Genomic DNA, 16,841 nt, shown 5'->3' on the forward strand with positions numbered 1-16,841 from the left:
AAACACATTCTAACTTTGGAAAGAAGTAACATATTATATAATGTATATACTGTATAATCAATAAACGCAGCATATAACCATACACATATATAACAACGTTAAGGGTGCCAAGCTCCATCTCCACAAACTCGTGTTCACACTTATCACCAATAAGTTTTTAGCTACAACCTCTAAAATACCCAAACAATATCACTAAATTTTCATAATCCCCAGATATATATAAATTAATTTCCTAACTCATCCAAGTATACCAACACTTCACTACTCTTTACTCTTTGAAATTATTGATGATGGAAGGATTTCAAAAGAGAAACAAGATATTTGCTAGAAAAGATATTTATTTAAAGTATAAGATAATCAAAGAGAACATGAAACAATGTTTATTATCAGTGGCACCAAATGGCAGCGGTGTTTACAAACAAATAAGAATTATATCACCGCATGGATGGAGTGAGGACAACACATTGGAGGAGGACATGCATAGGAGGAAGGGGGTCTCCAGGGTGGCGTATTAGCGGACTCTAGGACGTGCTCTCGCCTACAAAATGGACAGGATATCAAATTTTATGTGTTATTTAAGCGCATCTTCTGTCATATCGGAGTACAAGTTGCTTTATCTCCGGACAGTGTGTTACAACTAAAAGGTGGACATTTCAATATTGTATATTATAGGGAGATAACATTAAACAGCTTCCTCGAGTTATTCTGGGTTGAATTTACTACTATGGTGAAGTCTCGTCGTATCTCCTGCTGCTCCACGAACCTCGAGATTCAGACTCATGAAACAGAAGCAGTAGACACAGATTCATTTATCCTGCTCATAAATGCTTCGGAGTCATGAGTCTGTATCTCAAGGTTCAGTGCAGCATAGAATGCGACAGGACTTGTTCACAACTATACATAATGAGCCAATGGTAACCTGTATGATAATTTTAATGTACAAGTAGGTATCTATATTTATAACATTATAAAAATAAGGTCTTCCTCCTTTTTCACGATCTTCAAACTTGTAGATAAACTTTTCACCGAGTAACAATTCTGTATGATAAATAGGATGCATACAGTTCTGCTTCTCTAATAGGATAATTATTAAGAGATTCAAAGTAAGAGTCACTATGCTAAATTAGTTAAATATAATGTACAGTACAATGATTCAACATTAAATAATATTTTCCACGTTTAATAATACTGTATTAAGTATAGCCTATATTTCCACTATTACTTTACCAGTAGACTAGTTTAATAATGACTGGATCAATAAGACTTATAATACAGTATTGTATCTCACACCTCCAAACATGAAGTGGAAATACAACTAATAACTGACCATCAATCCTGAAACTTACCAAATTAATGCCACATAATCCATAACGAATTAACTATAAATTTTACACTATTTTTCACACTACAGCCCGAGAGCACTGTATGATATACAGTAGTGTCAATACATAAATAACACTACAAAAATTTGATATCCTGGTTTATATAAAAATTAAACAATTACTGAATGTTCTAGCCACAGTGAAAGTTCTGGTATCCCAAATACAAAACAATTACATCTCTTTTCAACACCCCGTCCATCACCACTTAACAAATTATACTCTAAAAAAAAAATATTCAACATCAGAATTTGCTGCAAGTGTTAACAGTTTGTTCAATAAATACATAAATATACCAATTCATTACCAACCCTTGGATACTTCCTATAATGTAGATGAAGAAGAACTGGGAATGACTATTTGGTAATGGGAAGAAGTGAAGTAGTAATTGGATTCCCAGAGAGAGAGAGAGAGAGAGAGAGAGAGAGAGAGAGAGAGAGAGAGAGCCACTTTTCGAAACCATAGTTTATCTAATTCTTCATAAGAGGAGAATTACGTTAATTCTAATATTTTTTGGAACTAACTGGAGAAAGTTTTGTGTATACTTGTTGACAATCCACTTTAATTATATGAGTAGTATTTGTTTTATTAATACATATTTTTTTTTTTAGTTTACAAGTTCTCACTTGGGCAGTATAGCTATAACAGTAAGTTATTATAATCTGTCTTCATATGATAAAAGTTACCACTAGATTTATATGAGAAACCTTTAAGTCTAGCACTCCAAAAATGTAAAAAAAGAATACAGTATACCATATACTTTATATATACTGTTTAATAATAAATATCATGCCATATTTGTATAGGTAAAGGATTACAAGTTATTTCCCTGGATACAAAGTGGACCAGATAAAACTGAAGTGAAGTTTATATTGTGTGTTTCAGGTGAGTAACAGTGTGAGTGGTCGCTAAACACAGCTGGCTGCAACAATGGACAATCTTCAGCAGTGGTTTGAGGCAGAATTTGTAGATCATTTTACAACAGAAGCTTCAACAAATGTAATACTTATGGTAACTGCTATAAAATGCCATGAAAATGTCAGTGTTAATTGAAATTACCGGTAATTCACGTCAAAATGGAGTCTCATATGACAAGACAAATATTAGCTTTAAGTTGTTGCCATTATGGAATATCAAAAGAACTAAAAAAAATACCTGAAACATTGGTGTAGTTTTTGTAAAGTTATGCACAATAGTGAATAAAAAGTGTAATGTCACTTCAGTATTTTTCTGGCACCTTATACAATGTACAATACAGGGTATTCATTTTTGAGAATTTTATGCTTTGTAACTAACATCAGGTCTTCTTGTTTTAAATCATGATTCCAAACGTTTTAATTAACAGAAAAAGGGATACTGTGTGAGTATTGACCTGGTAAAAAGAGGTCAAGTGATGAGAGAGAGGAACAGTAGGGAGTGACTGAACTACTGTAGCCCAACCACTTCCTGGATCATGAATTAATCCAAATCTCATGGGTTATGGAGTCCAGTGATAATCCTCAACAACCGAATGGAATTATTAATTTAGGTACACTATATCAACACAACCAATATATATTTTTATCCTGAACCTTAATAACAAACCCTATTAATTTAACCAATGACTGCCTTTTCCTATGAACACTATATCAGTTATCCAATAATCTTCTTGGATGTTTCACTATCTCATGAATTCCAAGAGAGAGATAAAGCAATTAAGGAAAAGAAGAATTAAAGTAAAGTACATGATGCCCTAACAACCTTGCATATCACAGGTAAATATTTAATCATACACATTCGATATAAAAAATGCTACAACACACTAGTAATCAACCACCATCACCAGAATAACAAACAAAATAAGGTTTCCTTACCTAAGTGACTCAAGATATGATTATCAACTCTGTTGCCTTTACAACTATTATTACAGACCACAATTTTAAAAATTTATAAAAATTCAATGGTCAAAAGTGGTACATCGTGTGTCACCTCTTAATTAATCCAACTGTTGACGATGCAAAGTTTCAGTGGCTTTACAGAAATAATACTAGACAGTGACTAGATACAGCTTTTACAGTTATGATAAAACTGATTATATGTGGGGTCATTAGCAGTTACCATTCAGATCTATCACTTGTGCTTGTATAAAGCAGTTTAAAATATATATACAATATATATCTGATGATACCTGTAGTGTCCAGGAGAACTGAGGTTAACTTGTGCATCAGCCTCTCTGGTATAGTAGTGGGGGAAATTCATGTACTGACAGTGGTCCATTGTCAGTGTCAAAAATCCTTTATAGAGAAGATAACAGTTGACAAGCTTGTAGTGGACAAACACGACTATTATTTTTTATCAAAGATTCCCTTAAAAATGAAGGGAATCTTGTATACAAAACCATGAAATTTATACAAGATCTGCCAACCAAAGAACTATTCAATATTATGACTGAAGAAATTGTACAGCAACAACCTCGAAAATATATTATGCTACGTCACCCATCCAATTAATAATGTGAAGAGCTCCGGCAGGTGTGAGACAAGTCAGTACATCTAAGAAGAAGGTATATCAACTTGGGGTCCTCCTCAAATGTGAATATGAATAAAATAAACCAAACCCACCAGAAGATGCTCATTTAACATCAGTATTCATGTTTGGGTAGAAAATACACTTCATATTGTGTATGTAACTTATTAAATTTCAAGTTCTATCATTATGTCAGCCAGATATTTGATCACTCTTGCTACAGGTAATCCAGAAAATTTACGGCCAGGGTTTAGAAGGACTACCCAGACCTCAAGTAGGCAACCAATATTCCTCTCCCTCCCCCCATAAACTTCTACACTGAATTTATATAAACTTTGTATGAACCTGGGTGACATAGATAGGTATCCCAAACCAGTCTAAAAAATCTCAGACATTGTATTTCGACACTGATAATAATATAAAACTTTAGACATGAAGCTTCAAACTACAGGTACTGTATAAACACCAGTCAGAAATACATCCTCAAAACATGAATACTGACATTAATTAAGGTTGCTCCTATGGGTTAAATTCATCTAGTTCGTGGTCACAGTCCGAGGAAGAGCGATCAACTTCCCGGGAATGTGTCAGACAACCACCTGAGAATCACAACAACCTTGAACTCTTAATTTAACTGCTGTATATAACTATTTAATTTATGTTTTGTATATCAAACAATACACATTTTGTATTTGTTGAAGGAACTGTTATGTATATATTTCAGTCCCAATTTGTGCAAATATATATACGTATATATAAACTTTGTTAGCGATTTCCCAATTTAGATTTGGCACTAATTGCAGCAATTTCGACTACCCAAGATAAACTTTTGTTTACCACCCGATAGCTACAAACTCTACCATCCTGGCGCTGGGGAATATCTCTCGCCTTATATATATATTGTTGATGTAGTGTATAGTATGGAAATAATCTGAAATTTAATAAAGAAAAAGAAATGCTATCTTTACACTACACTACACTGCACCACCACCATCCAATACTGTACTTGACAAACTTGGCTATAGTACATCTTAATACACTGGGGTAACATATTCTGACACCATGCATTACTGAAGCTCATTTGATTGTTGGTTCATGTACAGGAGAGGATATGATAATTGTCTGAATAACGCTTTATGTTAGAATACGATGCCCCACATGTTAAATGATAATGAATAACATTAACAATCATTATAGAGGCATTGATATGGGTTCCTCACAATCTACAGATAAAGCTTTGTGTTTTGTTTTAAATGCACCAACACTGAAGCATCCCATGTTTAAAGTGGTGGTGATCTGACTGATGGATGACTAAATTATAAAGACTCACTTAATATGCAGTTAACCAGAGTTGAGAGAAATTCACTAATAGTCAATTTCATTATTTCAAACATTCATTCGTATCATCGCCGTACGTCAAATCAACTCCTATAAAACTGTTACGAAAATGGCAATACAAAGACATATGAAAGACTGTCAATAACAACAACAACAACAAGTAAATACAATCATACAAATGCATAAAAGTTTGGATTCCTATCATGCTGCTGAAAATAGAATCCACCAGTGCTGGGATTCTACTTTTTTATTTTTTAATATTCTTGTACATCGTAGTTTAAACCCAGAAAAGATTAAACTCTCAAGATTCCAGCAGATCTGGCAGTAAATCATGGAATAGTCTGACCCTGGAATCTTTTCATCTTTATATATATTATGTTGACTAACTAGCATCTCCTAAGATAACTTCTCTATTATGAAGACTTTAATCTATTACAAGACTTGATGAAAGTTTTTTTTTTTTTAACAAGGACTTCAGTTTTCTATCTACCCAGTTATCTATAGTAGTTCACGTGATATTTGTCCCCAGGCAAATGAGGTACAGCTTCCAGAAGAATAAACTATGTACTAATTATCGTGAATAACATAAGAGCCACATAACTGGCTTAAGTCTTTCCTCTTCCTTGATTTCAGTCTTGTTTCTCATGTGTCAAAAGAAGTCCATCAACGTGGGGTACCTTACTCCCCGTTACCTGTAAATATTTATCCTAATTCATCGCTATATGAGGCACCCGGGGGGGAGGGGGGGGTAGAGGGAAGAATAATGAAACCGTAACATAGCCGTCCCTGATACAGGGCATTAATTCATCTTCTTTTTCCGATGCTCTCTTCTTTTATCGTCGTGGTGGGACTGAGCGATCGGACGTAATTCACGACAGTCACGCTGGAAGTTGGAAAAGAGACAAATGGAAGTCTTAAATTATTAATACTAACTTGACATAAACTAACTGATTATTGCAGCACAAAACACATTTTAGCCCAAGTGGCTAACGAGCCAATCAGTGGTGAAGAGGATAAAAGTAAAAAGTAAAAGAATTACCTTATGCCAGGTGTCTTAAGTTACATAAAGCATTGATGATACGAACAACAAACTCATTACAAACTCAAAATTATAAACTGCAAACTAGGAAAAATTTTTTTATACTGTATAATACTATAACGGAGTACAATAAAGGATTATTCAGGACTCGTTACAAAATAACCTGTAATTCTTAACAAAACTGAACGAAAAGATACTCTTACCAATATTTCATCATCCGGTACTCTAGATAGGAAGTCTAATATTTCGTTGTTAATTACGGAGTGCGGGCGCACCAACTTGCGTGAGAACTTGTTGATGCCCCACATCATCACCAGGTAACGGATGGGGATGTAGTACAGAATCACTGTCCCCACCATCAACACCAGTATCAACAGCCATGAAAGGAACGGCACCGAGAAGTTGAAGGTGCTGTGTGAGGGAGTCGGAAATAAATTAATTACTGTACAGTATAAGGTCTAGAAAGATTCTGTTTGGTATAAGAATATCAATCTACCCGAGCATCAATCTACCTAAGCTGTATTGATTAAGTTCATGGACTCTTATCAGGTGTTTCAAATCTCATAAAAATAAGGACCCCCACATCTTTCACCTTATGCCTCAACACCTTAACACTATTGTGTGGGGGATTTTAGGTAAGGTTAGTGCGATATTTTTAAAAAATCACTAAGGAAAATTCTGTAATATTATTTTGTTCTTGTCTGTAAGTATCATTTTAGTTTATTTCATTATTAGGATAAACCACCATGTTATATTATGTTCATTGTTGTTTCCTCTTTGAATTGTTACAACATTTGCTTTTGTGTTATTTCAGACATGTAGTGAAATGAGTCAAGAAAAGCTTGGCTGTAGCAACCAAGTGTTTTATTTACCACAGTTTGGTTAGGGTTTTCAGACGAAGAATCCTTATTTATTTCCCCTTATGTGTTTTAACACCCTAACGTGGAATGGGAGGTCGGGGGGCCTTAGGTTAGCATAATAGGGGGTTTAATCATCAGGTGAAAAATACTAGGGTTGTATATATTCACGAGTTTGGAAATTTTGAACGAGGATGGATGTCAATAAATCAACTAGACAGTCTATCCACACTGACAAACAATAATAAAGTACAAGGCAATAACAAAGGCCTAACCATGTGTAGTAGAACCATCACCTTCTCACTTCAATACAGTACTGTACTTCTACTTATTAATACTAAGGAAACAAAAGAACATCGGAACACAAACTTCTGACACAAAATAACAAATAGCGTACAAGATAAAAAAATATGATGAACAAAGAGTAAAGAAAGTGAGGAAGAGAAAAAGAAAAGAAAGAATAGGGAGAGAGTAAGAGAAAGCAAAGCAATAGAAAATTAAGAGAGAGAGAGAGAGAGAGAGAGAGAGAGAGAGAGAGAGAGAGAGAGAGAGAAACTTACTTTTTACAACTCTCACAGATGGACGCTATGAAGCCTATCGCGTTCTGGACAGTCGCCGTCACCTCCTGTATAACTTGTAGCCGCTCCTTCAATGTTTTCTTCTCCTCCTGAAAATAAAAATAACATAAAAACAAACATTCCTTCCTTTTAGCCAATAACTTTAAAATGTTTTAGAATTTGACAACTTTTATTTCATAGGTTACCAGGTACTCATGATAATTGGCTGTGGTGTGGAAGGCAGTGCAAGTGTGATATACTCAATTAAAAAACACTCCATGGAAGCGGTGAGGGGAGTGTGAAGAGTTTGAGGAAGGAGTTTTAAAACGCAAGCGTGGAAAATGGCTGTAAAAACGTTGATGATGATAATGAAAGTGCTGTAGGTGCTCGTCTTTTAACAGAAGATACAGTACAGTTGACCCTCGTTAATTCGGACTAATAGAGGGGGGAAGGGTGTCCGTTTTAGCCGACTGTCCGAATTAACCGATTTAGGGGTTAATATTGCATAATATTGCATTATATTTAAAAAAAAATGCAGTGAGTTTGTCCTTAGCCTTGCATATGTCCGAAACTGTTTGCTTTTTAACGCCATACTCGTCACAAACTCTAGCCACCGAGGCACCAGCCTCTAACTTCCATATAAGTTCCAGTTTCTGGTTCACAGAGAGGGTCACATACTTCCTCTTTGGCATATTAGAGGTACTCCCTCTTGAAGACATGATGTAAAATACAAAGCTGAAAGATGCCTAATCACTGAAATATCAACGAAAATTGCAGGGCAACACAACACTGATACTCGAATATGGCGCTAAGTCAACAATGACTGGCGGTCTGGCGCGCGCCATCTATCGGACAATCCCAGAACCAGAAATTTGATATGGACAGTCCCTCGCTTAGTTCAGATTTCGTCCGAATTATCAGAAATCCGGATTAAAGGGGTCCGAATTAGAGAGGGTCGACTGTATACGTCATCAGTATACTTGTGTGTGAGACAGTGTTTTGGAAAGCAATGTACAGTACTACACAGCCAATGTCTATTAGAAATGTTCACCTCCAGCCATAAATGGTTCAACTTGCTGTCAACTATCTCAAGAAATGATATCTACCGTCATAGACCCATTCCTTTTGTGTTTATATCATCCTCAAGGCAGACATTTTAGACCTACTTCTTTTGTTTATTTATCATTCTCATGGCACGACACTTTTTTCTCTTACTGTCTTCCATCAATAAAAGCTCTGTGGCAAATTCTCACAACACAAAAATTGCGAGAAGCTAAGGCAGACTAAAATTCACCAATATCAACCAACACTCAATCAAATTCATAAAAAAATCAACCCAATCTTGGTAAAGATAAAAAAAATCAACCCAATCTGTAAAAATATAAATAAAAAAAATTAACAATTCTTGGCAAAATTCACAAAAAAAATTAATCCTCCCTGGATCAAATTTAAACAAAATCAACCCAAACTTGTTAAAGTTCACTATAGTTCAGTATTAACACCCAAAAACACCTATTAACTTTCACTTGAATTCAGTATCAACAACCTAAAAACTACTAAAAATCACTTAATATAACACAGTGTTATTGAAGAGGACTAATAATATGGAAGGATACCTTGCAAACATTTAATTCTCAAAAAATCCTCCTCTTTCTATGCATTTCATCTCCTATAATACACTCGCATCTTCACTACAATTCTACACCACATGAAGATTGGGCACCCCAGTTTATTTCACCTGATGATTAAACACTCTAACAGTACCTAGAGGGTTTAGATTAGGTTAGTGCGAGGGCAACTAATCATCACGAGAAATTGAACAATAATTACCTAACAATCCTCCAGGTAGCATCAAAATGTCTAATCATCAAATGAAATAAATTGGGGTGCCTAATCTTAACTATAATGATACTCTTATGTACATACAAACTTTACACTTGTTACTAATCTAACCACATTAGTATCTAACTCCAATCATTCTAAACTATTTAATCCCACTTCAAACAATTACCTATTTGATCCCACTCCAAACATTACTTTTACTTTTATCCTCTTCGCCACTGATCGGCTTGTTAGTCGCTTGGGCGATCGGTCACGTCTCTGATTACTTTTCCTTTTCATTTATCTTCTTCACCAAAAGATCGGCTCGTTAGCCGCCCGGGTGATTGGTCACGTCTCTGTCACGCACTGTTGGCAAATACTGGGCATGCACTGGCTCCTGAATGTACCTGAACCCGATCCGGTGTTGGTCAAGTCTTGTCTTGAAAGAGCTCACACTCGGTGCCGTCACAACACTCTTTGGTAGATTGTTCCAAGAGTTTACAACCCTCACTCCAAAAAAGTTTGCCCTCACGGTTTTCTGGACTTGCAGCTTCTTCAATCTTGAGCTGTGACCCCTTGTGGGGCGAGCATCCGCCAGCTCCAAGTAAGGACACTCAACTGAGTAGTGCCCCCTGAGATGCTTATACACCTCAACTAGGTCCCCCCTTGCCCGTCTGTAGTATAAGCTAGGCAAGTTCAGGCGCTCCAATCTCTCAGGGTAGCTGAGGTGCCGAAGTGCAGGCACCAGTCTGGTGGCCCTCCTTTGAACATTTTCAACCAACTGACAGTCCCTAGCATATCTCAGGGACCAGATGGGGTGACAGTACTCCAGATGGGGAAGCACTTCACTCCTGAAGATCGTTACGAGGGACGGACTGTCTAGATATCTGAACGACCTTCTTATAAGACCCAATAATTTTTTGCCCGATTTACCTTTTTCTCACAATGGCCCGAGAGCTTCAGCTCATTGTCAACATACACACCTAGGTCCTTCTCACACAGTCTCAACGAGCGCAGTTTCTTCATCCCGTTGGGACATATGATACGCCTCCTTACCGTTGGTATGCCCCAGGTGCATCCTCTTACACTTCGTGACATTGAATCTCAGCAGCCATTTCTTCGACCATTCCTGGAGCCCACAGAGGTCCTTCTGCAGCTCTTCACAGTCCGCTTGGTTCTTAATTTCCCAAAATAACTTGGCGTCATCGGCAAACATTTGTATGGAGGAGTGTACAACCTCAGGCATGTCATTTATGAAACAAACAAACAAACAACAGCAGGTCCAATACACTGCCCTGTGGTACCCCACTTGTGACAGGTACAGATAACGATTTCGTACCATTAATCACCACACACTGCTTGCGGTCATGTAGAAAGTCTTCTATCCACGCTAGGACATTTCCCCGAATTCCGTACCCATCCAGTTTGATTTTCAGCCTTTCATGGGGTACACTGTCGAAAGCCTTGGCAAAATCTAGGTAAATATTGTCGATATTACCACCCCGTTCCAGAATATGGGTCCAAATATCCAATACCTTGAACAATTGTGTTAAGCAGGAGCGCCCCGGCATAAAACCGTGTTGGCAATCTTTTACAAGGTTGTTTCGTATTAGATGTTCCAATGCGGCATCTCTGATAATACTCTCAAGTACTTTACATATTACAGTATGCTGGTCAGGCTCACCGGTTCGTGGAGTGACGACCGCCAGCGACCTTGGCGTCCCTCAAGCCGCGTGTCCCTCCTCTGGGCACCCTCACCACCCAGCTCTCTCTGCTCAACGCTTATTACCATGCTACCTACCCAGCAACAAGCTGCATTGTACATCCAATACAATATGTATACAGTGAGCACATTGTGAGTTTCCTTTCTCCATCCTATCCTGAGTATGAACTAATATCTCATACCCCCACTCCATTCCCTTCCCTTATCTAACCACATTATCCCACTCCAATCAACCTAAACTATTTAGTCCCACTTCAAACAATCACCTAATTGATCCCATCTCCAAACAAAAGTTCACACTCCATTCCCATCTTCCATATATGAATTTTTCTATAAACCAAATGACAGGCCTGACGTTGTACACTCCTCCACACAAATGTTTGCCGATGACGCCAAGTTATTTCAGGAAATCAAGAACCAAGGTGAATGTGAAGAGCTGCAGAAGGACCTCTGTGGGCTCCAAGAATGGTCGAAGAAATGGCTGCCGAGATTCAATGCCACGAAGTGTAAGAGGATGCACCTGGGGCGTACCAACGGTAAGGCGGCGTATCATATGTCCCAACGGGATGAAAAAACTGCACTATTTGAGACTGAATGTGAGAAGGACCTAGGTGTGTATGTTGACAATGAGCTGAAGTTTTCGGGCCATTGCGAGAAGAAGGTAAATCAGGCAAATAAATTATTGGGACATATTAGAAGGTCGTTCAGATATCTAGACGGTCCGTCTCTCGTAACGATCTTCAAGAGTGAAGTGCTTCCCCATCTGGGGTACTGTCACCCCATCTGGTCCCCGAGATATGCTAGGGACTATCAGTTGGTTGAAAATGTTCAAAGGAGGGCCACCAAGACTGGTGCCAGCCCTTCGGCACCTCGGCTACCCTGAGAGATTGGAGCGCCTGTACTTGCCTAGTTTATACTACAGACGGGCAAGGGGGGACCTAGTTGAGGTGTATAAGCATCTCAAGGGGCACTACTCAGTTGAGTGTCCTTACTTGGAACTGGAGGACGCTCACCCCACAAGGGGTCACAGCTCAATATTGAAGAAACTGCAAGTCCAAAAAACTGTGAGGGCAAACTTTTTCGGAGTGAGAGTTGTGAACTCTTGGAACAACCTACCAGAAAGTGTTATGACGGCACCGAGTGTGAGCTCTTTCAAGACAAGACTAACACTGGAGCAGGTTCAGGTACATTCAGGAGCCGGTGCATGCCCAGTACTTGCCAACAGTGCGTAACAAAGACGTGACCGATCGCCCAAGCGGCTAACGAGCTGATCAGTGGTGAAGAGAATAAAAGTAAAAGTTAACATGTAAATACCTTTAACTAAATTTTCTTACATAAACTAGTTGTCAGCTTATTAACTAGTCAGTCAGTCGGTCGGTCGGTTGGCCGGTCTGTTCTCTATCCAGTCTTTGTTAAGTGTGTGACAGAGATCAGACTGGCTATTGAGCTGTTAATTGGCTTTGAGGATAAGTAAATGTGTAAGTAAGTAAAGCAAGTGTATAGGTAAGTAAGTGTGTAAGTAGGTAAGAAATGTGTATAAATAGAGTAAATAAAATTAAGTAACTGTGTTAATAAAGTCATTGTCCAAGGAAGGAAGGGTGAGGAGGAAGAAAACAATGAAGAAAAAGTAGAAGAAATAGGAGACCTAACATGGTAGAGGCAGGGAAGAAGAGGAAGAAACCTGCCATAACATCAACCTTCCTTTAATAAATCACTAAATTCCCATACAGGTACATAACAGACAATGTGTGTGTGTGTGTGTGTGTGTGTAATATTGCATTACGTGATTGGTTTAACATGTTACATTTTATTAAGGAAATTGGTACAGGTATATAATAATTATGAAAAACCTTTATATAATCCTTATACAGTATAGTTATATAATCCATAATTAATCATTCTTCATGTTTTTCTCTGCAATATAAGGATTTCATGAAAAACTTTGTTCTGTATATACCTTATTGCCCAGCCCACAAGACACTTTTTTCCTTACAAAATGTCCACAAGGTTAAACATTCGATTCCAAACACAAACTCCAGAGGTGTCAGGTATAGCCCCAAATGACCCAGAAATATTACACAATCTTATATTATGCTTTGATAACGGGGAACTAATTATAGACTTAGAATGGTATAATGATTAGCCTATAAATATTAACATGTCATAACTCCTAACTTATGGAATATTATCCTGCTTACTGCTCGGCCGCCACTTGTTCCAGTAAACCAACGCCACCTATGGGTAGGTGGACCAACTACCATAATCGCCATGATAAACAATAAAATTGATATATGGCATATCATAAAACATAATACCTGTAGTACATATTTTATGTACTGTACAAAAAATAGCTCCATCCACACTCAAACCATCCTTTGGACAATGCAGAACAGTTCAGCCGAGCAGTCACCCAGCAGACTCGTAGATGTGTATGGCTGCTGCCGCGCTGCACTGTGTATATGCAGCGATGTAACATTAGGAGGGAGAGCATGGCTGGGTGGCGAGTCAACGACAAAGTTACAGCCCACTGCCTCCACACACACATACACACCCTTGCTCTTCACTTTTCTTATTTTATAGTTTTATATTTTATTTTCTTTACTTTTAAGCCAAATTAGAATATTATAATGATTTTTTTACAACTTCTATAGTTTCATTACATGTAGCAATGACAACATGCCTTCGTACAGGTCACCTCATCCCCAGTTTTTCCCCCTTCTCAGTGAGTCAAGCTATTGCTAAACAGAATTTTGACCTAATGCTAAATGAGAAAGGTTGTCAAAAATATTTTTATCGCCAACCTGAACTAACATTAAGTGAATTAACACTAAATGAGTGATACCTGTAGCTGTATAAAGCCACATACTGTATTGTAATTCTGTTAAGCTTTCAAAATATTTTTTCCCCAAAATAACCTTATTTATATTAGTGTGTTATAATGACTGAAGCGTCTTATGGGCCGGGATATACAGCAAGTTCAAGAGACAGTGAACAAGAAAGTTTTATCAAGTGAAATTAGAACACATTGGCCTACCATTAATGTTCATTTGAACATAATATAAAATCAATTGGTTTTCCACCTTCATCAATTGTTGTCGTAATAAATCAGCTAAGATCAGCTAGACATGAAGAATGACATACTTATACTGTACAGTCACCCACAAAAGTCCTGTTGCCTCTCCTCCTGAATCACAAACCCCAAGCTTCAGACTCTGGAATCTGAAGCATTTATGGACAGAATAATGTAATGCATCATCGTCTACCGCTTCAGGATCAATAGTCTGAATCTTGGGGTTCGTGAAATAGCAGGAAAGTTGACAGAACTTTTGTGGATGACTGTACAGTACATGATGAAGGAACTATTTAATATACAAAAATCTCTGCATTATCTCTGTGTTAAAGGGGGAGGAGTCAGTCTATTTTATCACTACAGCATGCCCTTCAATTTTGCGGATTTTTAATTCGCAGACCTCGATTATTTGCGGATGACACCTTGGATGTACCCAAGAATGTCTAAGGGTTATTTTAAAGTTGCTGGCATTTTTGTGGCCGGGACAGGGAGCCATCCTCTCATAAATAATTAGAAACAAATGTATTAAAAATGTTGAGTCTACCCTCAAGTTCACTCCGTGCTATGCTATAATGAAGCACTCGGTGGACTTGAGGGTAGACTCAACATTTTTAATACATTTGTTTCACATTATTTGTCAGAGGATTTTTCCATTATTATTTATTTGTATATGTTTTGTGTGTGTCTACACACACACACACATACAATCAACCCACACTTTACGCGGTTAATTCAACCCACAGGGTACCGCGGAAAGTGAGAAACGCGTAAAGTGAACAACATAACATATGGGATTAATTGAAATAGAGACCGGGCCGACCCCCAAACTCCACTTTTTGACGACACAACTATGTTGTAGTAAAAATATTATCTTAATTTTATGATGGTATGCACACACAATTAATAATTAAGAGAAATATCAATAATATTAGGTTTTTTAACACTTACATTAGTAGAAAAGATGGCTGGGCACACGGGGATGGGGGGTTGGTTCCGAGGCAGAAGGCAGATTATTGGCCCTCACCTGTATCAATTGTATCACTATCCACCACAGAGGCTTGCAAGGCCTCTTTGTCAAACCCCTCAAAGTCCATATAAGTCCATATCCTCACTATCATTATCACTATCACTGACTTGGGCTGGCTGTAGTGGGTGGCGGGTGAAGAACTCGGTAATGTTTTGATGACTGGGCGACCTTGTGCGCACCCTGCTCGCGCCGCTTACACAACATGGCGGATGGCAGGAGAGGGCGGGAGGCTTGGATCCAAAAATGGCGCGGCTCGCCAGCCGCTCTCCGCGTAAAGGGGTACACGCACTGCGGAATGTGAGCATTCCGGTTTCGGCAGGGTACCGCATAAACGTGGAAACGCGGAATGTGGGACCGCGTAAAGCGAGGGTTGACTGTATATATACAATACAGATAAACAAAATAATTGTCCTAAAGGCAAACACAAAGGGAATATACATTTCTTTGTACACAAGCAAAAATGCACCACCCCCTCCCCCCACTGGTCAGCAACTGTCATTCGCGGCTTTGGCGATTCGCGGCCATTTTGAGAACCTAATCCCAGCTAATTTGAAGAGCATGCTGTATATATACTGTACTGTAAAGATAAAACAGTATATGTATTCAAAGTTATTATGCAAGTCTAATTCACTTTGAGAGAGTCATGCCAGTAAAGCGGTTACCGAACAGTACATAAAAACATTAGCTTGTTATCTTTTACTATCTGTTAAGAATAATCAAGAGAACAAAATCCGTCCTCTACTACACAAATTATAGCTTACCACTCGTTACTTCTACAAGGTATTCTCTTGGGTAACCCTTAGTTATTCTTCAACTATAAAAAAAAATCCACTCAAGCATCTGTAAAAAAAACCACAAGCAAAAATCACCCCAAACTTTATCAAGCAGAATGTGAAGCCCCAAGACAGCATGTTCTCTAGGAGGACTAAATACGTCACCTTAGGTTTTCTGGGGTTAGTAGGGGATGCACAATCTGCCATGTGTTTTTGACCTTGTCTTACCTCTGGGTTCTCACTCTGGAATTACAGCCCAGCAAATGTGAAAAAAAGGAAACTCATCAATCGTGCTATAGATTGCATCGATAAGAGTATAAAAAAAATATATTTTTGTATCCCATTCAACATCAAAGCCATATCATCCAATACACAAATTCTCAAGAGAAATAATTACATAAAATTAATGAAGCAAGCAGTAGCATTCTTTCCCATCTTGCAACTACTAATCTATCTTTCTAAGGTTGGTCCTATCCTTATCTATAACATACAGCATATTCTACAGTACGTATAATAAATAGCAGTCTATTTATTCAATAACATCTAGCAGAGTGTGTCATGGAAGTTGCTTTATATACTCCAACCTCAGCACAGTCCTGACACAAAGTCCAGAGTGTGATTCTCTGTACGCAACTCACTCCTATGCACAGGGATTTTTTTTTTTTAGCCTTGGTGAATTATTTATTTCAAATCCATTTTCTCCTTCAATCTCTTCCTCTGCAGTAATGTGTGTGTATCCTTCTCCTAAATCT

The 16,841-nt window shown here is 37.9% G+C and overlaps 1 protein-coding gene across 1 annotated transcript in view; it reads right to left on the bottom strand.

Moving 5' to 3' along the window:
• Window positions 1-320: 320 nt before the first annotated feature.
• LOC121864013 (multiple C2 and transmembrane domain-containing protein-like) overlaps window positions 321-16,841 on the bottom strand; it is a 140,374-nt gene continuing 123,853 nt past the window's right edge. Inside the window, 4 exon segments of the mRNA XM_042362887.1 lie at window positions 321-6,105; window positions 6,465-6,672; window positions 7,679-7,785; window positions 16,255-16,332. Of these exon segments, the coding sequence (XP_042218821.1) occupies window positions 6,022-6,105; window positions 6,465-6,672; window positions 7,679-7,785; window positions 16,255-16,332 (477 nt within the window). The 3' untranslated portion in view covers window positions 321-6,021.

This window comes from Homarus americanus, unplaced genomic scaffold (genome assembly GCF_018991925.1).
Source record: "Homarus americanus isolate GMGI-L3 unplaced genomic scaffold, GMGI_Hamer_2.0 scaffold13642, whole genome shotgun sequence".
Classification (NCBI taxonomy): domain Eukaryota; kingdom Metazoa; phylum Arthropoda; class Malacostraca; order Decapoda; family Nephropidae; genus Homarus; species Homarus americanus.